Source organism: Mya arenaria, chromosome 17 (genome assembly GCF_026914265.1).
Source record: "Mya arenaria isolate MELC-2E11 chromosome 17, ASM2691426v1".
In the NCBI taxonomy this organism is placed as follows: Eukaryota; Metazoa; Mollusca; class Bivalvia; order Myida; family Myidae; genus Mya; species Mya arenaria.
This window is the reverse complement of record NC_069138.1, coordinates 51,564,991-51,591,208: the sequence shown is the minus strand read 5'-3', so window position 1 is coordinate 51,591,208 and position 26,218 is coordinate 51,564,991. Positions and strand designations below refer to the sequence as shown.

Below are 26,218 nucleotides of genomic sequence, written 5' to 3'. Positions count from 1 at the left end.
CAGTCGGAAATTGTACAAAACAAAAATAACCCCATCCATAATATTTTATGTGTTTCCCTTTCTAAACAGGTTCACAATCGTAATAACTCGGCGACCTCCGGCAAGCTTCGAGATAGACATCGTCAATAGTTGTAAGGATGTACAAAAGGGCGATGTGGCCGCCGGTGATTAACACCGTTTTCAATCCGCGTAAAGAAGGCCCATTGTAACAACAACGAAATGAATTGTGTTAAATTAATTGTACTTATTTAAGGGAAGATATTCATTGTAACATGAAAGAATGTTCGCTTTTGTTAATTTGGATATTTTTCTTATACCTAAAGCACACTGTTTCCACCTGAAAAATCGTAAGATCACAGAAAATGTACTTGCCAGTAATCAAAATGAACATAGTTCATTACATGGCATGCATGAAACAATACGTCGGATTAAGTGCATGCATTGGTTAAATTTCAGCATTTTCTAAATCAGCGTAGGCTAACCCTATGAAATGAAGTTTTAAGCCATAGATTGCTTGTATTGTTTCAGCTTCCCTTACCATTTAAACAACATTATTATTATGTAAAAAAACATTGCTTGCATTGTCCATAACTTTGTGAAATGTGGTAGGGTGGGTGTAACGGCCCGATATCGCATATCGTTAAAAGAGCGACTGAAGACCATAGTTATGTAGTTTGGTAGCTTTATTAGCTTCATTAACGTTCTACATTGGTCTACGTCGAACTGAAAGAAAAAATTACAAAATACTTAAAACAACTTAAAATAAGATAACTTTCACTATGCCTGTAAGAAATTACAAAAAAGTACACGTATGGATTACACCTTAAAAATTCAGCATTTGAATTAAAACAATTTGAGAATTAAGACATAAAATGTACCTCTTTTGGGAATATTAGTTTCTTCTCACAGAATTCGAAAAGTTCTGTGAGCGCATGAAACACTATAATTCTCGATAGAACGCAATGTTTTTCGAGCGGACTAAAAACGACTGACTGCACATTTCCCCAAAAACGCACCCTATCTAAAACCTGCGCATGCCCAATACATGTCAACACAATTAAAGCAAAACAAAATACCGTCAGCGGCTGCCGTCACATGGCTTCCCCAAAATTAGTAATCTAATTTTAACAAGTTAATATATCTCAATAATAAATAATGTAATTGTTTTAATAATAATGATAATGATAATAAAAAAATAATAATGATATGACGATGAATATGACAAAACAGAAAATACCTTTTGACTTAAGTAAGAATCACCTACAAAATCAACAAGGATATTTACACGCGACCTGAACACTTTTATCGCACATACACGATACAAACAAACTTAAATCAAGGCTCATCGACTTGGAATTCCTCGGTCTCTCTCGCCAACAACACCAACTAGCCCCAGTTTGTGAATTGAACGTTCGAGAACAACTTCAGACAAAACAGACCTGACTCTGGCGTTCAGATTTCTAGCCATGGATAACTTAGCCTTGCGAACCAACCCATCCTTGTCAACAGTGACGCTATCAATTCGAGTTTCCACTGATTTCTGACAACATTGTCATCCTTTATCAGAACGACATCCCCAATCGACAGATTGGGAGAGGGATTTTGACAATTGTGTCTTATATGCAAAGTTTGAAGGTACTCCTTGCTCCATCTTGACCAGAACTGTTCTGCCAAGTATTGAAAACGTCTTCAGCGCTTCCTTGTAGAGGTCAGCACGTAGAAAATTTGCAGGAGGAGGCACAATAACCTTTGATTTGAGAGTCAAAAGGTTTTGTGGTGAAAGTGGTTCTGTGTCATTGATAGAATCGACAGAGGTTTTCAATTGACAATGTTTGCAGCTTCACACATGAACGTTCTCAACTATTTATCATCTACATGAGAGCCCCACGTGTCCATCAGGCTTGCTTATACATTGCGTATAGAAAGTACTTGCCTCTCATTTACGCCACCCATATTACTTGCTGCTGAAACATTTATTTTGAAGTGGAAATCATAACCTTCCTTTAAAAGAAATTCACCGATATGATCTGTATGATGTGTCAATGCTTTTCAACGCTTCCTTGAGCTCTCTTTCTGCACCAACGAAATTCCGCGATCAGACCGAATATGTCTGAAAGGACCTCTCATAGCCAAGAATAGTCTCAATGCGTTGATAAAAGAGCTTGTACATAGCGAATTTGAACAGCTCTGCTTGATAGACATGTCAATACCACGTCATACCAGTACAATTCCTTACGAACCTCCCTAATGTAGAAATGTCCAAAATAATCCACACCACAATAAGTAACAGCGCGGAAATAGCCGAACAAGCAAGAACTCATACGCGGACTGCAACACGACCAATCCATTTGTATGGTTTCGAAGTCATTCTGCTAAACATAGAGCGCATTGAGACATAAAAATGGGTTAAAACGACATGAATAGAAGTAGTTCTTTGGAGTTTGTGGTCTTAAGACTACTTGCGCGCATGCGTAGATAGTCTAAAAAGGAGGAGAGGGCTCAATTAAATCAACTGGCAAATCAGACCTTTTTTTAGTCTGGCATTTTTCGCGCAAACGTTTGCATTTCACGCACGTGCGAATTATACTGTCGACTGCTGAACGACAACCTAAAATCCAGAAACCATTTGCAAGAATCTCGTTCATGGTTATTCCGCGACCCTGATGCTTTACTCGTTCATGATAATGCCTTACAATGATGTTTGTTATGTGTCCATGTCGTGGCAGAACAAGAGGATGCCGAATAGAATACGGCAAGTAGAATGGCGAGGCGTCCGCCTACACGCAACAAGCTTTCATTATGTATGAATGGATCTAGACGGAAAAGAAAAGAGGATATTAGAAGTGTATTGCTGCATACCTTAGAGTCACCTTAGTCATCATCTTCGATGTAGAGACCTCTTTTCTCTCTTTCTAAAAAAGAGACTAAACTAGCTTTACAACCAGTAGTTTGGCATGTTCCATCAGCAGCAATCCGCTTTTCGACTAACCACTCTTCGTCTGAGTACTGAAATGTATCTCAAACAAAGCGCAACAGACTTGATTGCTCTGTGCCAGTCAGATGAGTATTCCAAACGTTCTATGACAGAACTGAAATTTCCTGCACTGTTTACACATATAGCAAAGCAACACGAATGTTTCACCTCTGGATCATCCTCCAGAGGTTCATATGTTGTAGATTCAACAATACTGGTAGGATGTTTGTCCATACAGAAAAAGGAACGAAAGCAGTGAGGTCACATGCTGTTTTGTGAATATCCTAAAATAGCAATAAAATGGTGTTGGTGCAAAAAAAATTAAGAAGCACCGATACATGAAACACGTTTACAATATTTTTCATTTAAATATCAACAATTATTAGAATTACATAGGTTTGAATGCGTAGAACATAACTTTACTGGGATGACTGGGTTAAGATTGTTATTCAAAATGATCAACAACATAATGCACATCTTGGTACTTAATCTGTTGATTGGTTGTATATTATAGAGAGCACATTAAAGAAAGAAACGTGATTGCTTAATTTTAAATTGAATATTGTCACATACATATTTAAATTGTGTACTGAATAGTTGTCAATTCGATTTGATAGCTGTTTACGCATCTATTTTAAATAATGGTTCATGAGCCTCGAAACAACCGCACCCCAGCTGTCAGTCATTGTTACGCCGCGCACGCGCAGAGGACAGAGCGATCTAAACGACGGGGTACTGCACCAAGTCAACTAAACCCACAACATGCTCTTTGATTGGTACACACAATCAAGTGCAAACACCAATTAATGCTTTGCAAAGGCACTCATGAAAAAAAAAAAAGACTAAACTCAAGAACGCTTACATTGATTTTGTCAGGTATGTTCTCAAATATACCATGTCTAGGTATAAACTCTTATGGTAGCTACAGTAGTATACGAAATACTAAATTTAAGTTAGAGCCATCGCCTGTGATTGTGTTGATCTGAAACGCGATACTCGATAGTACCAGGATGAAAACGCGAGATGTGAGATGTCTCGTTATCATCATCGTACTCTCGTGTTATCATCAACGTATTCTCATGTTATCATCATCGTAGTGTCGCGTTATCATTTTTGTACTGTCACGTTTTCATCATCGTACTGTCGCGTTATTATCTTTGTACTGTCGCGTAATCATTTTTGCACTGTCTACCATCATCGTACTGTCGCGTTTTTATTTTCGTACTGTCGCGATATTATCTTCGTACTGTCGCGTTATTATCTACGTACTTTCTCGTTATCATTTTTGCACTGTCTAGCATCATCGTACTGTCGCATTATCATCATCGTACTGTCGCATTATCATCATCGTACTGTCGCATTATTATAATTATCGTACTGTCGCGTAATTATCATCGTACTGTGACATTATTATCATCGTATTGTCGCATTATCATCATCGTACTGTCGCCTTATTATCATCGTACTGTCGCATTACCATTATCGTACTGTCGCGTTATCATCATCGTATTGTCGCGTTACCATCATCGTATTGTCGCATTATCATCATCGTACTGTCGCGTTACCATCATCGTATTGGCGCGTTACCATTGTCGTACTGTCGCATTATCATCATCGTACTGTCGCGTTACCATCATCGTACTGTCGCGTTACCATCATCGTACTGTCGCGTTACCATCATCGTACTGTCGCGTTACCATCATCGTACTGTCGCCTTATTATCATCGTATTGTCGCATTACCATCATCGTACTGTCGCATTACCATTATCGTACCGTCGCCTTATTACCATCGTATTGTCGCATTACCATCATCGTATTGTCGCATTATCATCATCGTACTGTCGCGTTACCATCATCGTATTGGCGCGTTACCATTGTCGTACTGTCGCATTATCATCATCGTACTGTCGCGTTACCATCATCGTACTGTCGTGTTACCATCATCGTACTGTCGCATTATCATCATCGTACTGTCGCGTTACCATCATCGTACTGTCGCGTTACCATCATCGTATTGGCGCGTTACCATTGTCGTACTGTCGCGTTACCATCATCGTATTGGCGCGTTACCATTGTCGTACTGTCGCATTATCATCATCGTACTGTCGCGTTACCATCATCGTATTGTCGCGTTACCATCATCGTATTGTCGCATTACCATCATCGTACTGTCGCGTTATCATCATCGTATTGTCGCCTTATTATCATCGTATTGTCGCATTACCATCATCGTACTGTCGCGTTACCATCATCGTATTGGCGCGTTACCATTGTCGTACTGTCGCATTATCATCATCGTACTGTCGCGTTACCATCATCGTACTGTCGCGTTACCATCATCGTACTGTCGTGTTACCATCATCGTACTGTCGCGTTACCATCATCGTACTGTCGGGTTATCATCATCGTATTGTCGCATTATCATCATCGTACCGTCGCCTTATTATCATCGTATTGTCGCATTACCATCATCGTACTGTCGGGTTACCATCATCGTATTGGCGCGTTACCATTGTCGTACTGTCGCATTATCATCATCGTACTGTCGCGTTACCATCATCGTATTGTCGTGTTACCATCATCGTACTGTCGCGTTACCATCATCGTACTGTTGCGTTACCATCATCGTACTGTCGCGTTACCATCATCATACTGTCGCGTTACCACCAACGTACTGTCGCGTTACCATCATCGTACTGTCGAGTTACCATCATCGTACTGTCGCGTTACCATCATCGTACTGTCGCGTTACCACCATCGTACTGTCGCATTATGATCATCGTTCTGTCATGTTACCATCCTCGTACTATCGAGTATCGCGTGTAAGAAGTACACATTCAAGGCGGAAGCTCTAACAGAATTCCGTAGTTTACACCATTGTCATCACAGTGTATGAATTGAAAGCAAAACATGCACACCATCGATCCTAATTTATCAAATATAGCAAATTCATTTCTTATTTGTAGTTGAACTACATATATATGTTCTGAACACGCGGAACGAAAACAACAATTTTTATGAAATTCAGATTTTGACATTGTAAGATTTAAAGGTCTAGCATGTTAACTAACAAATAACAAATTACAAGGTTATTGTTAACTTATGAATTTGCATGTACGTAATTCCATATGAGATGACCCGTGTCTCGTTTTAGTTTAAACATTATATATTTTACAACGATTGTGAAGAAAGCTATGATAGCTTATACTAAGTCACTCTCGTTGGCACGATGTTGCGCGAGAGTGTGGTCTTGTGTTGTGGGTCTCGTTTTAGTCAGCCATCAGTGTGGTGTATGTTTTGTTAGGAACAATGCTCTGTACGGAATCTTTTACGACAATTTGTATTTACTCCGTTGAAAAAGAACGCGATTGTTTTTCGGCTGGAGAATTCATATTTAACCAATATAGCTTATTTGTTTGTGTATGTTTTTGATTTTTGGAATAGCATTTATAACAACATATAATATCATTATGATATATAAAAGTCACAGAAATGATGCTATTTGTAATAACTAACATTTCGCGTTTACAAATGATAAGGGGGTCAACTTAAGTACACACAGTGCTTGTTGATCATGATAAGATAGTAACTCTACATAATTATTGAACTTTTTTGAGGCCCGTCAGATAACCTAAATGCGGGGTTCAGAGTGATCTTGTGCTAAAGGTTTCCGACTCTTCCAAGAGTTTATGGGTTCGATTCTTACCAAAGGTACCTGCTGGACACAGGCACTGGTTTCTACACGGGAAATGGACACAGGCACTGGTTTCTACACTGGTAATGGACACAGGCACTGGTTTCTACACGGGAAATGGACACAGGCATTGGTTTCTACACGGGAAATGGACACAGGCATGGTTTCTACACGGGTAATGGACACAGGCACTGGTTTCTACACAGGAAATGGACTCGAGCGGGATTCTTTCAACTGTCAGCTTTCGTCACAATCGAGCTTAAAGAAATAAGTATAAACTATCAACAACAACAACAACAACAGCAACAACAACAACATGAGCCCTATAGTACAAGCGTGCACGTGCAAATATTTCAGGCTGAATATATATCTCATTACCTTTATATACGTTAAAAATACAAAATACCAATACATTTAGAAATGTGCCTGGAATATTTAAAACGAAAACATTAAATCATGCGCTTAACAAACAGACGGGAAAACATAAAAAATCTGAACATAAATGTTAATAAGGGGGAACTAGACGCGGGAAAATCCCATTGGATGAGTGAAAGAGATAGAGGATAGCGCCAAATTTCATACCGGAAGTGATGTAATTGACATGATTTAAAAGCATCCCCATATTGAGTGCGGGAAATCTGTATACACGCTTAATCTGATTGCGACCGCATTTCTAAATTACATATTTTTTAACAAAATAACGTATCGAATTCAGTCCACATTCTTGTGTTTGTACAGGATTATCATGTGATTAGTTTTAATCTCTCTATTGGTTAAACAGTTTAAATTTAAATAATGGTGGTGGTTCAGTTGATTAGAATACTGAACACTCAAAATGATGAATAGATTTTCCAAGCCAGTCCAAAAATGAATCCGCATTTTTGCTTCGAAATGAAAGGGGGGTTTAAATATAGGCAGAAAAGTACTCTCATTTATTCACACATAAACGGAACTTTTACGATATGTAGATCAGAGAAAAACAAGTTGATGCCACAAGCAAATAGTCTTATATCTGTTCATAAATTAAAGGCGGCGTCTTTGGCAGCGTCCAATACCATTTATGCACCAGTCAATTGTAACCACGGCTCCCCAGGTCCGGGGAATAGCAGGGACTTTCACTTTCGGTCCGGCCAAGCCCGGGCAAAATCCCCGCCTTGCGGGGACGAACTGCTGGTGAATCCCCCGCCAAATGCCCCTGCACCCCAGGGACTCTAGGTAAGGCCCATTCCCCGCTATATTTGGCGCGAAGACAAAACCACCGCATTTACCCGGCACTGCGGGGCCACCTGGAAGGTAAAAACACGGCCCATTTCCCGGCTATCCCCGGTATACCCCTGGACCCCGGGGGGGGGGGGGCGTTTTTACAATTGACTTGTGCATTATATCAGTATGCTCAAACATACCAGTAATACACCTGACGTATATTCTGACGTCGTTCGACAGCTATTTTGTTTAGTGCAAGAAAACCAGGACAAACACACATGCAAGGTATTATTCTTACAACCATTTTGTTCCCATTTCACACAAAATGATAGTTTTTGATATCTCATCAACGAGTCCCTTTCCTGAGGAAGGGCCTCCGAGACATGGAAACCACCAAGTATATAACATGAAGAAACGCACAACAAGCCTTTACTTACACAAAGAGAGAAACTGATGTGTTTCCTGTATATTATTATTTTAGTGGGAGTTTTATCCGCTACCCAGTCAGTGACGGTCCCAGGGGTAACGACGACGGAGGAGTACCAGCAGTCCGCCATTTTGGACGAAGATGCGAGTTATATTTTGTTCTGGAATTTTAACGACACTCACATCACGTTCGAGGCCCATGTGAAGACGAGAGGTAATTGCTGAAATATTTCTTTAAAGGGACGTTGATGGTGGTGGTGGTGATGGTGGTGGTGGCGGTGATGACGATGATTGATGATGATGATGATGATGATGATGATGATGATGATGATGATGAAGATCATGATGATGATTTTTGCCGTAGGTTGGGTCGGACTGGGTCTGTCGGAGAACGGCGACATGTATCCTGCCGACGTGGCTGTTGGCTGGGTCAACGCCGACGGAAGTTTAGAGCTACATGTAAGTACAATTATTATCAATACTACAAGCACACGTACACTGGTGTTTCACAACCTCTATTACTCTCAGCTATTATAAAGCGTACCGAGTTTAGGCCGATTTCATAGGCGGGAAATGTAGGTCATATTCGACTTTTTGCTCATTCCGTCTACCAATCAAGTGTGACGAAATTATTAGTTGTATGTAATCTATGCCGTTCACCATTTTACTAATTGAAGGACAATGAAGTCCAGAGGTCCCGAAAAAATATTAGCAGGGTTGTTGTTTTTTATTAAAGACCGCTCGGAAAATATTTAAAACAATATGTAATTCGATTGTAAAGTTAAAAAAAACTCGTAAGAACTTTTCATATATTCTGTTGTAGTAATATCAAATTATTAAAACTAGAATAGTGATCGTTACATGTTTTCGTGACAGAAGTCGGGACTGTTTTAGTAGAAGAATGAAGTTCCTTACACACCATTAAAAATGTTCTTTCTTTTATATGATTATCAATATAGTTCATCTATTTGTTCAAACGATGAACGTCCTCTTGTTTAGGATATGCACACGACCGGTCACCGGCCCCCGGTTCTAGACGCCTCTCAGGACTGGTTCCCGGTTCTTGGAATGGAGAACGACTTTGGAACTGTACTTAAGATGGTCCGCAAGATCAAGACGTGTGACAGGGCCGATGATAAGGATATCAATGTATGTAAATGTTATACGTGCTAAATATGTTTTTGTTGGATTCACATTTCTGAAATAATTTTAAAACTATTTCAGAAATAAGCAATTTCATTGAATGTTCCGATGTATTCCTGGTCTAAACCGTATAAGTATTAAAGTTTGATCTTAAACTCGTATTTGTATAACTTAGGATGAGACTGTTGTAGTGGTTTAGATGTCCGCCACACACCCAGGAGGTTGTGGGTTCAATCAAAACAAAGGGAACTTCTCTATGGCGTCTTAAAACACTCATAAGTACTGGCTCTAACCAAAAAACGGACTGCGATTCTGTATTATATCCGGTTTGATCACAATCAAGCTCAAATATATAGAAATTAAGCATAAGTTACGTATTAGCATGCTAATTAGGCTACCAAAGGTTGTAATATCAGTTAGGATGGGGAAAAGGGATATAATAATGTACATAAGTGGTATAGTTTAACCATCCATGGTACATAATCTCGCTACACGCATGAAACGCGATTTGGAAAGTGTGTTCAGCAATGTGTATCATTATCGAATGCTTTAAACTTAGAGGTGTGTGTAACCTTGCGCCAACGTTAGATGTCTAAGACCGCATTTTGATGGTTCTAACTGTCATCACATTCTTTTCCTTTTCTTTTCACTCGTCAATAGATAGGAACCAACAGAGTGATCTTTGCATACGGTGACTCGGACCCCCTCTCCCCACAAGAGCTGCATTACCATGGCAACCACAGGGGAACAAAGAGCATGTACTTTATCAACCCTGACAAGGGCGAGTCCAACATTTCCCCCACAGAGAAGGTCAAGCATCTGGACTTCCTTAATGACAACGTATGTACAAACACATATGAAAACAAATAGTCTCTTTATCATTTTTCATGAAAACAAAGGAATTAACGATGTCTTATTTTTAGGACATACCCCTAATCAGGACATCTCACTTAAAGTTATATACTAGTATATATATATATTTTTTTGTCGTTTTATGAGAGATTGGAGAAATATAAGTTAAAATCTTTGTGACCAAAACCTACCAGAAACAAGAAAAGAGATCTTAAAAATATCCGTACGGGGTATATATGTTTCTTCCGATTACTTATCCGTCGTTACAAAGCTCTGCCTTAAACATTTCGAAACAAAGTATGTAATCGAAAAAATGAATATGCATGACCTTTTACTCAAGAAAATAGTATTTATCGTTAACTGGCCTGCTTTTTGTCAAGAAGAACTTGTCCATATTGTGTGCGACTTCCAGTGACGGTCCGATTAATCGATTCAATGTTTATCGATTAATCAATGTTTTTTTCCCGATGATCGAATAGTAACGAAAATCCGATTAATCAGAATTTTAAGGTCACCGGTAACCGTCTTTTAGTTTAATTGAATGCATACCTTATAGTTTAAGCTGCCGAACAAAACAACGACGTACTTGTGCAAGGCGTTCTCTATTCCTCCCATTGGCAAGCATCATATGATCAAGGTAAGAAGCAAAGAGGGGAAAACAGTCCCGGGTGTAGAATGTGGGATCAATATTAATAAAGATTTGTTATGGGAGGGACATTGGAAGAATATCTCTCTTCCTCCATCCACCCCTCCCTCCATCTCCCCATCTCTATTTCCCTCTCTTTCTTTTGGGGATAACTAGGGGATAGAGAGAAGATGAAATGGAAAAAAAACACATTTGTTGGATTGAGGACGAGGAACTTGCGGCTTAGGTGAAGGAAAATTGGGCGAATAATTGGGGCGGGATGTAGGAGGGCCAATTTGGGCGGGTTGTAGGAGAGCCAATCGGGGTGGGTTGTAGGAGGGCCAATTGGGGCGGGATGTAGGAGGGCCAATCGGGGTGGGTTGTAGGAGGGCCAATCGGGGTGGGTTGAAGGAGGGCCAATCGGGGCGGGTTGTAGGAGGACCAATTGGGGCGGGATGTAGGAGGGCCAATCGGGGTGGGTTGTAGGAGGGCCAATCGGGGTGGGTTGTAGGAGGGCCAATCGGGGTGGGTTGAAGGAGGGCCAATCGGGGTGGGTTGAAGGAGGGCCAATCGGGGCGGGTTGTAGGAGGGCCAATCGGGGTGGGTTGAAGGAGGGCCAATCGGGGTGGGTTGAAGGAGGGCCAATCGGGGTGGGTTGTAGGAGGGCCAATCGGGGTGGGTTGAAGGAGGGCCAATCGGGGTGGGTTGTAGGAGGGCCAATCGGGGTGGGTTGAAGGAGGGCCAATCGGGGTGGGTTGAAGGAGGGCCAATCGGGGTGGGTTGTAGGAGGGCCAATCGGGGTGGGTTGTAGGAGGGCCAATCGGGGTGGGTTGAAGGAGGGCCAATCGGGGTGGGTTGAAGGAGGGCCAATCGGGGTGGGTTGAAGGAGGGCCAATCGGGGTGGGTTGAAGGAGGGCCAATCGGGGTGGGTTGTAGGAGGGCCAATCGGGGTGGGTTGTAGGAGGGCCAATCGGGGTGGGTTGAAGGAGGGCCAATCGGGGTGGGTTGAAGGAGGGCCAATCGGGGTGGGTTGAAGGAGGGCCAATCGGGGTGGGTTGTAGGAGGGCCAATCGGGGTGGGTTGAAGGAGGGCCAATCGGGGTGGGTTGAAGGAGGGCCAATCGGAGTGGGTTGAAGGAGGGCCAATCGGGGTGGGTTGAAGGAGGGCCAATCGGGGTGGGTTGAAGGAGGGCCAATCGGGGTGGGTTGAAGGAGGGCCAATCGGGGTGGGATGTAGGAGGGCCAACCGGGGTGGGTTGAAGGCGGGCCAATTGGGGCGGGATGTAGGAGGGCCAATCGGGGTGGGTTGTAGGAGGGCCAATCGGGGTGGGTTGAAGGAGGGCCAATCGGGGTGGGTTGAAGGAGGGCCAATCGGGGTGGGTTGAAGGAGGGCCAATCGGGGTGGGTTGAAGGAGGGCCATTCGGGGCGGGTTGTAGGAGGGCCAATCGGGGTGGGTTGAAGGAGGGCCAATCGGGGTGGGTTGAAGGAGGGCCAATCGGGGTGGGTTGAAGGAGGGCCAATCGGGGTGGGTTGTAGGAGGGCCAATCGGGGTGGGTTGAAGGAGGGCCAATCGGGGTGGGTTGAAGGAGGGCCAATCGGGGGGGGGGTTGAAGGAGGGCCAATCGGGGTGGATTGTAGGAGGGCCAATCGGGGCGGGTTGTAGGAGGGCCAATCGGGGCGGGTTGTAGGAGGGCCAATCGGGGTGGGTTGAAGGAGGGCCAATCGGGGCGGGTTGAAGGAGGGCCAATCGGGGCGGGTTGTAGGAGGGCCAATCGGGGTGGGTTGAAGGAGGGCCAATCGGGGTGGGTTGAAGGAGGGCCAATCGGGGTGGGTTGAAGGAGGGCCAATCGGGATGGGTTGAAGGAGGGCCAATCGGGGTGGGTTGTAGAAGGGCCAATCGGGGTGGGTTGTAGGAGGGCCAATCGGGGTGGGTTGTAGGAGGGCCAATTGGGGTGAGTTTTTGAATGGCTAATCGGGGTGGGTTGTAGGAGGGCCAATGGGGGTGGGTTGAAGGAATACCAATCGGGGTGGGTTGAAGGAGGGACAATCGGGGTGGGTTGTAGGAGGGACAATTGGGACGGGTTGTAGGAGGGCCAATCGGGGTGGGTTGTAGGAGGGACAATTTGGGCGGGTTGTAGGAGGGCCAATCGGGGTGGGTTGTAGGAGGGCCAATCGGGGTGGGTTGTAGGAGGGCCAATCGGGGTGGGTTGTAGGAGGGCCAATCGGGGTGGGTTGTAGGAGGGCCAATCGGGGTGGGTTGTAGAAGGGCCAATCGGGGTGAGTTTTAGAATGGCTAATCGGGGTGGGTTGTAGGAAGGCCAATGGGGGTGGGTTGAAGGAGGGACAATCGGGGTGGGTTGTAGGAGGGCCAATCGGGGTGGGTTGTAGGAGGGACTATCGGGGTGGGTTGTAGGAGGGACTATTGGGGCGGATTGTAGGAGGGCCAATCGGGGTGGGTTGTAGGAGGGCTACAATGTAATTTTGTACATACTATATTAAAGTTGTATTGTTATGTTTTTGATAACGTTAACTGTTGTATTGCCTTATTTGAAATGTACAATTACAAGGCCCCTTTCTTAACATCTCCAGCCCCTTAACACTAATTATGAAATCTACATAATACATGTATATTCTTGTTGTATCGTATTCCCTAAGTACGAACCAGTTATCACCCCTGGCAACGAGAAGCACGTGCACCACATCCAGTTATCCCGGTGTCGGGAGCCCAACCCGGAACAGTACAACGGCTTATCAGAACACTGCGATGATCCCCTTAAGGTCAATAAGACCATTCCGAATTGCAGCAACTACATCATAGCTTGGGCCATCGGAGGACAGGTATGTCATGTAACAATTGTCTGCTATATTGTGAGTACATCTTGGCTTGGCCCATCGTAGAACAGGAATGTCATGTAACAATTGTCTGCTTTATTGTGAGTACATCTTGGCTCGGACCGTAGGGGAAAGGTATGTTTTGTAGCACTAGTCCGTCATATAAGAACTACATTGTGGCTTGAGTCATAGGGGTAAAAGTATGAATTGTAGCACTAGTCAGTAAAATAACGACAACATCGTGGCTCGGACCGTAGGGGAAAGGTATGTATTGTAGCACTAGTCCTTCATATAACGACTACATCGTGGCTTTGGACGCAGGGGGAAAGGTATGTATTGTAGCACTAGTCCGTCATATAACGACTACATTGTGGCTTGGACCGTAGGGGGAAAGGTATGTATTGTAGCACTAGTCCGTCATATGACGACTACATTGTGGCTTGGACCGTAGGGGGAAAGGTATGTATTGTAGCACTAGTCCTTCATATAACGACTACATTGTGGCTTGGACCGTAGGGGGAAAGGTATGTATTGTAGCACTAGTCCGTCATATAGCGACTACATCGTGGCTTGGACCGTAGGGGGAAAGGTGTGTATTGTAGCACTAGTCCGTCATATAACGACTACATTGTGGCTTGGACCATAGGGGGAAAGGTGTGTATTGTAGCACTAGTCCGTCATATAACGACTACATTGTGGCTTGGACCGTAGGGGGAAAGGTATGTATTGTAGCACTAGTCCTTCATATAACGACTACATTGTGGCTTGGACCGTAGGGGGAAAGGTATGTATTGTAGCACAAGTCCTTCATATAGCGACTACATCGTGGCTTGGACCGTAGGGGGAAAGGTATGCATTGTAGCACTAGTCCGTCATATAACGACTACATTGTGGCTTGGACCATAGGGGGAAAGGTATGTATTGTAGCACTAGTCCGTCATATAACGACTACATTGTGGCTTGGACCGTAGGGGGAAAGGTATGTATTGTAGCACTAGTCCGTCATATAACGACTACATTGTGGCTTGGACCGTAGGGGGAAAGGTATGTATTGTAGCACTAGTCCGTCATATAACGACTACATTGTGGCTTGGACCGTAGGGGGAAAGGTATGTATTGTAGCACTAGTCCGTCATATAACGACTACATTGTGGCTTGGACCGTAGGGGGAAAGGTATGTATTGTAGCACTAGTCCGTCATATAACGACTACATTGTGGCTTGGACCGTAGGGGGAAAGGTATGTATTGTAGCACTAGTCCGTCATATAACGACTACATCGTGGCTTGGACCGTAGGGGGAAAGGTATGTATTGTAGCACTAGTCCTTCATATAGCGACTACATCGTGGCTTGGACCGTAGGGGGAAAGGTATGCATTGTAGCACTAGTCCGTCATATAACGACTACATTGTGGCTTGGACCGTAGGGGGAAAGGTGTGTATTGTAGCACTAGTCCGTCATATAGCGACTACATCGTGGCTTGGACCGTAGGGGGAAAGGTATGCATTGTAGCACTAGTCCTTCATATAACGACTACATTGTGGCTTGGACCGTAGGGGGAAAGGTGTGTATTGTAGCACTAGTCCGTCATATAACGACTACATTGTGGCTTGGACCGTAGGGGGAAAGGTATGTATTGTAGCACTAGTCCTTCATATAACGACTACATTGTGGCTTGGACCGTAGGGGGAAAGGTATGTATTGTAGCACTAGTCCGTCATATAACGACTACATTGTGGCTTGGACCATAGGGGGAAAGGTATGTATTGTAGCACTAGTCCGTCATATAACGACTACATTGTGGCTTGGACCATAGGGGGAAAGGTATGTATTGTAGCACTAGTCCGTCATATAACGACTACATTGTGGCTTGGACCGTAGGGGGAAAGGTATGTATTGTAGCACTAGTCCGTCATATAACGACTACATTGTGGCTTGGACACTAGGGGAACGGTGTACAGTGTCGCACTCGTCCAGAGGGCTGGTTTGTGATACTATGATAGTTGCGAAATGGAAAACTGTACATACGTTTTGATACTGTTGAAGAAAACCACATTTCAGTCGTAACAACATTATAGTTGTTCCGAAGGCAGATTGTAATCGAAATCAATCATAATCGGCGAGATAACCTTTCAGTTAAGATAATTATTTTGGATAAAAAATTGCTATGGGGGAAAAACACTTTTATACTGATACATAATCACGTGTAATGTGTAAGTCTTTTAAGTCTCGTTTACTTGTACTGCAACTCTTAAATATAAGCTGTGACCCGTATTCCCTCTAGTCTCTAGTCAAATCTCAAAATCTAAAATCTTATTGTCATTGTCAAGATCCTTGACGTAAGCATTGATGGTGAAACTCGTTCAGTATGTTGTCAGAATGATCTAACATAAATCAAAGATACATTCTGTCATATCTAAACTATTGATTCTCCGTATCTTTGTAATTCAGACTCAAGTCATGTACAACCTAATACAAACTGCATATATCGCAAATGAAGAGTGACAACTTTCAGTAGACATACAACAGTATGTATGTTTTGTCATTCTATTTCATTATTTTTTTTTTTAGATAAATTAGTGAACGAATACTTACATCTTTGACGTATTTTTGAATTAACCGTTTTGTAACAGAAACTACCTGCACAGAAGAGGCAACACACATTGCTTTAACGAAGTTTTGTTTCAGGCGTTCTATTATCCCGATAATGTTGGAATGTCTGTCGGTGCCGCCGACGACGGTAATTACTTCCGAATGCAAATTCACTATGACAACCCCGAAGCTCGGTCGGATATTCTAGATAGTTCAGGTTAGATCACTGATAATATGCATCGTTTATTTTAAAAGTAAATGGCCTTTTAGAGTAAATAGCAGTCTTCTAGTAAAGGACATGTGTTCTGACACCATCGGAGTGAGAGCGAGAGCGGTAAAGGTGTCCGCAACTCACCCGTGAGGTTATGGGTTTGGGAATCACCAGAGTGAGAGTGGTCTAGTGGTAAAGGTGTCCGGCTCTCACCCTAGAGGTTGTGGGTTTGGGAAATACCACGGTGAGAGTGGTCTAGTGATAAAGGTGTCTGCCTCTCACCCTAGAGGTTGTGGGTTTGGGAATAACCTGGGTGAGAGTGGTCTAGTGGTAAAGGTGTCCGCCTCTCACCCTCGGTTGTGGGTTTGGGAATAACCTGGGTGAGAGTGGTCTAGTGATAAAGGTGTCTGCCTCTCACCCTCGGTTGTGGGCTTGGGAATAACCTGGGTGAGAGTGCTCTAGTGATAAAGATGTCTGCCTCTCACCCTCGGTTGTGGGTTTGGGAATAACCTGGGTGAGAGTGGTCTTGTGGTAAAGGTGTCCGCCTCTCACCCTCGGTTGTGGGTTTGGGAATAACCTGGGTGAGAGTGGTCTAGTGATAAAGGTGTCTGCCTCTCACCCGAGAGGTTGTGGGTTTGGGAATAACCTGGGTGAAAGTGGTCTAGTGGTAAAGGTGTCTGCTTCTCACCCTAGAGGTTGCGGGTTTGGGAATAACCAGAGTGAAAGTGGTCTAGTGGTAAAGGTGTCCGCCTCTCACCCTAGAGGTTGTGGGTTTGGGAATCACCAGAGTGAAAGTGGTCTAGTGGTAAAGGTGTCCGCCTCTCACCCTAGAGGTTATGGGTTTGGGAATCACCAGAGTGAAAGTGGTCCAGTGGTAAAGGTGTCCGCCTCTCACCCTAGAGGTTGTGGGTTTGGGAATCACCAGAGTGAAAGTGGTCTAGTGGTAAAGGTGTCCGCCTCTCACCCTAGAGGTTGTGGGTTTGGGAATCACCAGAGTGAAAGTGGTCTAGTGGTAAAGGTGTCCGCCTCTCACCCTCGGTTGTGGGTTTGGGAATAACCTGGGTGAGAGTGGTCTAGTGATAAAGGTGTCTGCCTCTCACCCTCGGTTGTGGGTTTGGGAATCACCAGAGTGAGAGTGGTCTAGTGGTAAAGGTGTCTGCCTCTCACCCGAGAGGTTGTGGGTTTGGGAATCACCAGAGTGAGAGTGGTCTAGTGGTAAAGGTGTCCGCCTCTCACCCTAGAGGTTATGGGTTTGGGAGTCACCAGAGTGAAAGTGGTCTAGTGGTAAAGGTGTCCGCCTCTCACCCTAGAGGTTGTGGGTTTGGGAATCATCAGAGTGAAAGTGGTCTAGTGGTAAAGGTGTCCGCCTCTCACCCTAGAGGTTGTGGGTTTGGGAATCATCAGAGTGAAAGTGGTCTAGTGGTAAAGGTGTCCGCCTCTCACCCTAGAGGTTGTGGGTTTGGGAATCACCAGAGTGAAAGTGGTCTAGTGGTAAAGGTGTCCGCCTCTCACCCTAGAGGTTGTGGGTTTGGGAATCACCAGGGTGAGAGTGATCTAGTGATAAAGGTGTCCGGCTCTCACCCTAGAGGTTGTGGGTTTGGGAACCACCAGGGCGAGAGTGATTTAGTGGTAAAGGTGTTCGCCTCTCACCCGAGAGGTTGTGGGTTTGGGAATCACCAGAGTGAGAGTGCTCTAGTGGTAAAGGTGTCCGCCTCTCACCCGAGAGGTTGTGTGTTTGGGAATCACCAGAGTGAGAGTGGTCTAGTGGTAAAGGTGTCCGGCTCTCACCCGAGAGGTTGTTAGTTTGGGAATCACCAGAGTGAGAGTGGTCTAGTGATAAAGATGTCCGCCTTTCACCCTAGAGGTTGTGGGTTTGGGAATCACCAGAGTGAGAGTGGTATAGTGGTAAAGGTGTCCGCCTCTCACCCTAGAGGTTGTGGGTTTGGGAACCACAAGGGTGAGAGAGGTCCAGTGGTAAAGGTGTCCGCCTCTCACCCGAGAGGTTGTGGGTTTGGGAACCACCAGGGTGAGAGTGGTCTAGTGGTAAAGGTGTCCGGCTCTCACCCTAGAGGTTGTGGGTTTGGGAATCATCAGAGTGAAAGTGGTCTAGTGGTAAAGGTGTCCGCCTCTCACCCTAGAGGTTGTGGGTTTGGGAATCACCATAGTGAAAGTGGTCTAGTGGTAAAGGTGTCCGCCTCTCACCCTAGAGGTTGTGGGTTTGGGAATCACCAGGGTGAGAGTGATCTAGTGATAAAGGTGTCCGGCTCTCACCCTAGAGGTTGTGGGTTTGGGAACCACCAGGGTGAGAGTGATTCAGTGGTAAAGGTGTTCGCCTCTCACCCGAGAGGTTGTGGGTTTGGGAATCACCAGAGTGAGAGTGCTCTAGTGGTAAAGGTGTCCGCCTCTCACCCGAGAGGTTGTGTGTTTGGGACTCACCAGAGTGAGAGTGGTCTAGTGGTAAAGGTGTCCGCCTCTCACCCTAGAGGTTGTGGGTTTGGGAACCACCAGGGTGAGAGTGGTCCAGTGGTAAAGGTGTCCGCCTCTCACACGAGAGGTTGTGGGTTTGGGAACCACCAGGGTGAGAGAGGTATAGTGGTAAAGGTGTCCGCCTCTCACCCGAGAGGTTGTGGGTTTGGGAACCACCAGGGTGAGAGTGGTCCAGTGGTAAAGGTGTCCGCCTCTCACCCGAGAGGGTGTGGGTTTGGGAATCACCAGGGTGAGTGTGGTCTAGTGGTAAAGGTGTCCGGCTCTCACCCTAGAGGTTGTGGGATTGGGAATCACCAGAGTGAGAGTGGTCTAGTGGTAAAGGTGTCCACCTCTCACCCTAGAGGTTGTGGGTTTGGGAATCACCTGGGTGACAGTGGTCTAGTGGTAAAGGTGTCCGGCTCTCACCCTAGAGGTTGTGGGTTTGGGAATCACCTGGGTGAGAGTGGTCTAGTGGTAAAGGTGTCCGGCTCTCACCCTAGAGGTTGTGGGTTTGGGAACCACCAGGGTGAGAGTGGTCTAGTGGTAAAGGTGTCCGGCTCTCACCCTAGAGGTTGTGGGTTTGGGAATCACCACGGTGAGAGTGGTCTAGTGGTAAAGGTGTCCGGCTCTCACCCTAGAGGTTGTGGGTTTGGGAATCACCAGGGTGAGAGTGGTCTAGTGGTAAAGGTGTCCGGCTCTTGCCCGAGAGGTTGTGGGTTTGGGAACCACCAGGGTGAGAGTGGTCTAGTGGTAAAGGTGTCCGCCTCTCACCCGAGAGGTAGTGGGTTTGGGAATCACCAGGGTGAGAGTGATCTAGTGGTAAAGGTGTCCGGCTCTTGCCCGAGAGGTTGTGGGTTTGGGAATCACCAGGGTGAGAGTGAACTAGTGGTAAAAGAGTCCGGCTCTCACCCGAGAGGTTGTGGGTTTGGGAATCACCACGGTGAGAGTGAACTAGTGGTAAAGGTTTCCGGCTCTCACCCGAGAGGTTGTGGGTTTGGGAATCACCAGAGTGAGAGTGATCTAGTGGTAAAGGTGTCCTCCTCTCACCCTAGAGGTTGTGGGTTTGGGAATCACCAGGGTGAGAGTGGTCTAGTGGTAAAGGTGTCCGGCTCTCACCCTAAAGGTTGTGGGTTTGGGAATCACCAGCGTGAGAGAGGTCTAGTGGTAAAGATGTCCCCCTCTAATCAGAGAGATTCGAGAATCACCTGGGTGCAAGTGGTCTTTTATCAATACAAATGAGTATAAACAAAATGGTCCTTTCCATAGGGCTACGGATCACGATAACACCCGACCTTCGATCCCAGGAAGCTGGAATGTTGGAGATTGGAATGATTGCGAATATCCGCCAGGTGATACCTCCAGGGGAGAAGGACTTTGTCTCGAGCGGACACTGTCACAGCGGCTGCACTTCCATGGTGAGTTTATAGGTTGTTGAGGCTGGGATTGACGGACTGAGTTCGTTTTACCACGGGAGTGGACGGACTTTGTATTGTATGATAACTGTCAAAACAGCCTTTATATCATGGAATATGTTCAAGAGAGAGGGGCTTGATAAACTAATGTTTTGTACGTCACCCCCGAGGTAGTCATGGCGAGTTTGTGCGTGCCAGTGTTGTTAAAGTTATATCGAAGCTTTGACTTCTTATAGGAGGGGCCGGTCACCGGCATGCACACTTACACAATCACAGTACACTAATCTAAGTTTGAGTTATCATAGGTATGACAGTCACTTTGTCTATATCTGTTATGTACAAAATCGAAAGTGCTGCGCATGTATCATTATTATTCTAAATCATTCTACTATTTAAGGCCATGAACCAGGCAGATGTTCCGGAATTTAAGATCTTCGGCGCCCTTCAACACTCGCACTTGCATGGCGTTGCCATGAAAACACATCACTATCGCAATGGGACGGAACTTCCGCCTCTCATCGACGATCCCAACTACGACTTCAACTTCCAGGACCTGAGAAAGCTCCCTCAGGAAGTTAGCGTTTATCCGGTATGTGCTGTATTAATGTTATCCGATGCTCAAATATGTCTGTTTTTGATGCCAGATGAACGCATACTATTACTTTATGATTTAAAAGGGTAGATTTTCTTTAAAAGATTGCCAGATAGGCCATAGGCATCAGCATCCGCACCAGAAGCAGCATCAGAAGAAGAAAAAGGAAGAATAAAAAGGCAGAAGAAGAAGCATCAGAAAAAGGAAGAAGAAGAAAAAGAAAAAGAAGAAGAAGAAGAAGAAGAAGAAGAAGAAGAAGAAGAAGAAGAAGAAGAAGAAGAAGAAGAAGGATCAGAAGAAGAAGAAGAAGAAGAAGAAGAAGAAGAAGAAGAAGAAGAAGAAGAAGAAGAAGACTCAATACTAATTTTTGTTTTTGAATTACTTTTCTAAAAATTTCATTCATATATTTTTATCAACACGGTCTATAAAAGAGTCCACATTCAAAATTAGAAAAAAACCTGGGACAAATGAACCTTCTCCCAGGTAAAACATATTAGAACGTCATCACGGACTTTCAATTCAAAAACTCATTTGACCTCGGATGAAATAACGACTCTTTCACTAAGCAACCGAAGGTGCCCCGAGTACCATCCGGAACTCCTCGGCAATTTCCCATTGCCAGCAAACCCGGATGTATACCGGTACATAAGTAGAAGTAGTTCGTAAAAAGTAAGATCATAGGTTCAAATTAATTGTAATGTTATAACGTGCATGTTGTATATCCTACTTTAAATTAATTGCCAGTGAATGTATTATTGCATAAATATTATGATCATTAATTATAACTGCTGAATTGAAATTACTACGCGATCTACTTGCAGTGTAGTTAAATGTATGGTATGAGAGTTCTGACATTGTAACCATCCATATACATCCGAGGTTGTTTCCGATGGAAAATGGCCGAGGTGTTCCGAATGCCCGATTGTTGCATAAAAAAAACACTCGTTGACCTCGGAACTGTGAATCATGTAAGGCGGTTATGAGGTTCAATTATTTGAGATTGCACATTTGATCTTATCAATCTTCCAAGCAACTTTAAATTACTATAATATAATGACTTAAACTATATGATACTGGTTTTGTTTCTAGGGCGACAGTTTTCGGGTCGACTGCCACTACAATACGATGGACAAGACAAAACCAGTGCTGGTGAGTTCCAACCTTGACAAAAACGTACTAACCTCGACAATAATGAACACCAAGGGAGATCACTGTGTAGGGAATATAATTTTATCGAAAAATATAACCGATCGCCTTCATTTGACATGTTATGTCGTTGTGATTTACCTTGTCGCCTCAAAAACCTGTTAAAATTATTTCTTGATAATTTCTTCTTTCCGCGTAAATTTGAAGTAACTTTTAGATGACAGATCGATATGTAATGCTTGTTTTTCCATCAAAATTACAGCAGAAAGATTTTATTTTTTATGTTTTATTATTTTATTTTTCTACCGGATAGGCATTTCCGGTGAATTCAGCAGTGCTGGAAAACTATATTAATTTTGTCCCTCCCCCAGCTACGTGATGCTAGATGAGTCACGCACTGCGACACAATACTTTTTATTTCTTTTAATATGCACTTTATGTAAGCATATTTATGATATTTCAATGAATGAGTTCCATAAACATTAAGTTTACAAAAATATAGCTTCAAAACAAAACGAAATAACCCGTTAGATTAAGGGAACCTCTTGACGTAAGCAGTAAATAAAATTTACTGCATGTCATGACTTCAATAAACATCATCGCACGCGCATTTTGATGAAATGAATAAAAGTGCATTTTTCTACTCTTTCTTTCGCAAAAAAAGTGATTTAAGGTATGCTAGATAAAATATATAGTATGTAAGTCGGGCCACATTACAGAAGCATCTTAAGTTAAAATTTTATCTTTTCCTTAAATTCAACAATTTCCTTAACTGATTAATTTCATTTAAAGAAAGTATTATGCTAATTGTACATTCTTCAATAAAATTTTTTGGACACTTAGGTTTTTAAAAATGAAAACTTCATTTAAGAGAACTAGTTTTTTAAAGAAATATATCAAGTCCAAATTTTACACTTAAGTTAAAATATGTTTAAAAATTCTTAAGATGCTTCTGTAATACGGACCCAGGTATAACATAAAAACAAATGCATTCGTATTGGCGGATTTTCAGCTTAAAACGTCACTATTTTTTGTAACATTTGCACTAAATCAATGTAAAAACTAAACGCCTGATTTCTTATTTAAAGGCGTGTGTATCTTCGCCTTACATATTCATGAACTGTCAGGTTTTTTTTTTAGCAATAAATGATTATTGAAACTGAAACATGTTTCAGTTTTATCGATTATAGTCTGCAATCAAAAATATATATCTGTCACTATATAATGCAATGAAGATTTCAATGTATTTTTCGTTAATTAGTTAGAATGATTATTTTTTGTACTTAAACAACAGTGCAGATATAAATTGGTATCCTGTCCTGTATAAAACCATGGTATAGGTGGCCCGCCTCTCACCAAAGAGGTTGTGTGTTCGATCTTCACCAGAGATACTTTCTCATTGCCTCCCAAAAGGGTCATCATTACTGGTTTTCACCCAGGAACCGCACTCGAAAATGATTTATATTAGCTTATAAGACGTTTTCGCAATCGGGCATTACGACAATGCACTATTGCAAAGGTTGGTACAATCCAGAACTTAGGAATACATTCAGTATTGTTGTATGTATTTCATGTATTTTTTTAGGGCGGTTTGTCCACTCAGGAAGAGATGTGTCTGACCATCGCCTACTACTATCCCAAAATACCCCTCACTGGCTGCATGTCCACCGCATCGTATGGTCCAAAAGGCATTTTTGTGAAATGGGTATGGCTTTACAGATTACGTAAAAACAGTGATCTTTCATTAATTGAATAAAAACTCTCCTAATTACCTTTCGTTGCTAGACTAGCTCTCAAGATATTAAAAAACACACACCTTGAAACCGATTCTTAATTTCAAACAGACGGATTATTGCGATATAATTTCGTCACTGTGAATGTCTCGGCGCTAATTTACATAAATCAGTCGTTATTTAGCGAATACTGTATAAAGACTATTCATACAAATTTTAAAAACAGTTAGTTTAACAATTTGACCATTGCGGCAAGTGATGTCATTCGCAGGTCCAGCAGCAAATCGAAACGGCAGATTGGTCCAACGAAACTGTCGTAGACTGGTTTAAGACACAGCAGACAACAGCTGAACAGTGGAAGTTTTGTAACGGGAACCTTACGGTAAGAAATCCATGGGGTTGTTTCATTATCTTCTCTTTTTCTGACGCAGGGCTCAGCGCCCCACAACTCTTTGTAAGGGCAAGTGTTAGTGAAACTAAAGTTTTATTAAAAACGTTCATTGAGGGCGGCTCCTCACTAAAGGGACTCGCTCATGTTTTGGCCCCATTTTTTATCCGGTAATGCATCTGAAGACACTTATGTTATGACTATATTACTCTTTTATACCGAAATTGCAGAAAAATGAAGTATAAAGTATAAAACATATTGTGGTTTTAATGGGGTGCGAACTCACACCGGTATAGTCAAGGAAAAAATAAAATTCTGATGACAAAACCAGATGCCCACAAAGACTGATATACAACGAAACGGATAACTAAATATTAATACCTTTTGCTAAACTGCGTTACTAACGGTAATCAAAATTGCGGATTTCAAATAGGGAATATTATGTATGTGGGTTGATTCTTGGTGTTGTATCACTTGGAGTTGCTTGTGGGAGAATCCGTATCGCACTAAAAATAGAGTCGCAATGGCGGATATTACCGATTATGTACGATCGAAAAAAGTAACCCCGGTCTAGTGTGTACTACTGAAACAGAAAGCTCCAGTGTGTAATACGGGATTTTTGTCCGATCATTTGAATTTTTCAGTTAAAAAGTGCAGTATTTGACAGAGTAGGTATATAATAAGGTTATATACTTATCACATCTGTTAAAGGATTCCAGCCGTCAGTATCTTAGTAACTTACACTCCTTGTGGAATGCATCACTTTATTTCGTCATGCATAAAAGTGCATTTTACATGAGCGAGTCCACTTAAGCATTATGTAACTAATAATTTAGTGTGTATTGTAACCACGCCCCCCAGGTCCGGGGAATAGCGGGGACTTTGACTTTCGATCCAGCCAAGCCCGGGTATAATCTCCGCCCTGCGGGGACAATCTGCTGGTAAAATCCCCCGCTACCCAGAGACCCTAGGTACCCTGCTTTTTTTGGCGCGTTATACAAAACCACCGCATTCACCCGCTTACAATTGACTGGTACACAATGTGAATATAGCTTTAAGTACGATCTCATGTTAGAAATAGGAATCGATGTTTCGTTCGGTTGATGCAAGAAAAATGTGCCTATGCTAATGTTTTTAAACTATTCTCAAATATTCTCCAATGTATGTATGTACTTTCGATTCGAATGTTAAATAAATGTGATTTTTTATTTACCTTTTTACTCTTGTTAGATTACAACCTACACTTACAGCCAATGAAATTGCAGATAGGCAATCATTAAGTTCTAGACTTAATCATTGGAATTTCAACTTCGCGGGTGTTTTAAGGTCCGCTTACTACCACTCATCTGATACAAACTCCCTGCGTCAGATTTTGCATTGACAATGTGTCAGCCAATGAAGTTGAATTTAAGTCAGTTAGATGACCTGAATTTAATCTTAATGCTTCAGAAGGGCTCGTTCGCTATGCCCACTCTGCCCATCCTTAATCATTAAGATTTTAATACATGTCATCGATCTATTACAAAGAACACAATCTTATTGATCTAATTTTCAAATCTAGTTTCCAGCTGATTTCGAGTACAGATGGATACCAAACTACCCAAGTCAGAGCTACACTCCTCCCCAGCCGGAATGCTCATTATCCCAAGTCAGCGCATAGGATATGTTCGTCTAATAGTTGTAAATAAACCCCCAGAATCTTGCTCGTGTTTTTTTTTACCATACGCCACATTAAAAACAAAACATAACATATACCACTCTATAACCACCTTTAGAAAACAACAAAATCAATACCTTTCAATGGTATTATTTTTGAAGTCTCACCCAGAGAAGCACTTGGGAAGCCGATACACAACATGAACTAGCAACATGAGAAAGGTATGTCTAGAAAACAACACGACAAAAAAATGCAGCTTACAGACATGGTC

General features: G+C 43.1%; 1 protein-coding gene across 1 annotated transcript; it reads left to right on the top strand.

Annotated features, from left to right (window-relative positions):
* Positions 1–8,323: 8,323 nt before the first annotated feature.
* Positions 8,324–25,980, top strand: LOC128224825 (DBH-like monooxygenase protein 1). The gene is made up of 13 exons (XM_052934892.1): positions 8,324–8,512; positions 8,663–8,757; positions 9,298–9,447; positions 10,102–10,281; positions 10,850–10,930; positions 13,574–13,756; positions 16,439–16,559; positions 20,286–20,434; positions 20,829–21,020; positions 22,113–22,172; positions 23,755–23,874; positions 24,174–24,284; positions 25,852–25,980. The coding sequence occupies exons 1-13, from the start codon at positions 8,326–8,328 to the stop codon at positions 25,948–25,950; spliced, it is 1,728 nt and encodes a 575-aa protein (XP_052790852.1). The 5' UTR covers positions 8,324–8,325; the 3' UTR covers positions 25,951–25,980.
* Positions 25,981–26,218: the final 238 nt, after the last annotated feature.

Excerpts from the sequence above, each read along its gene's own strand:
- LOC128224825 (XM_052934892.1), top strand. The coding sequence starts at position 8,326 with ATGTGTTTCCTGTATATTATTATTTTAGTGGGAGTTTTATCCGCTACC. Across the intron at positions 8,758-9,297 it reads ACGGAAGTTTAGAGCTACAT|GATATGCACACGACCGGTCA; the intron begins GTAAGTACAATT and ends CCTCTTGTTTAG. Across the intron at positions 9,448-10,101 it reads CCGATGATAAGGATATCAAT|ATAGGAACCAACAGAGTGAT; the intron begins GTATGTAAATGT and ends ACTCGTCAATAG.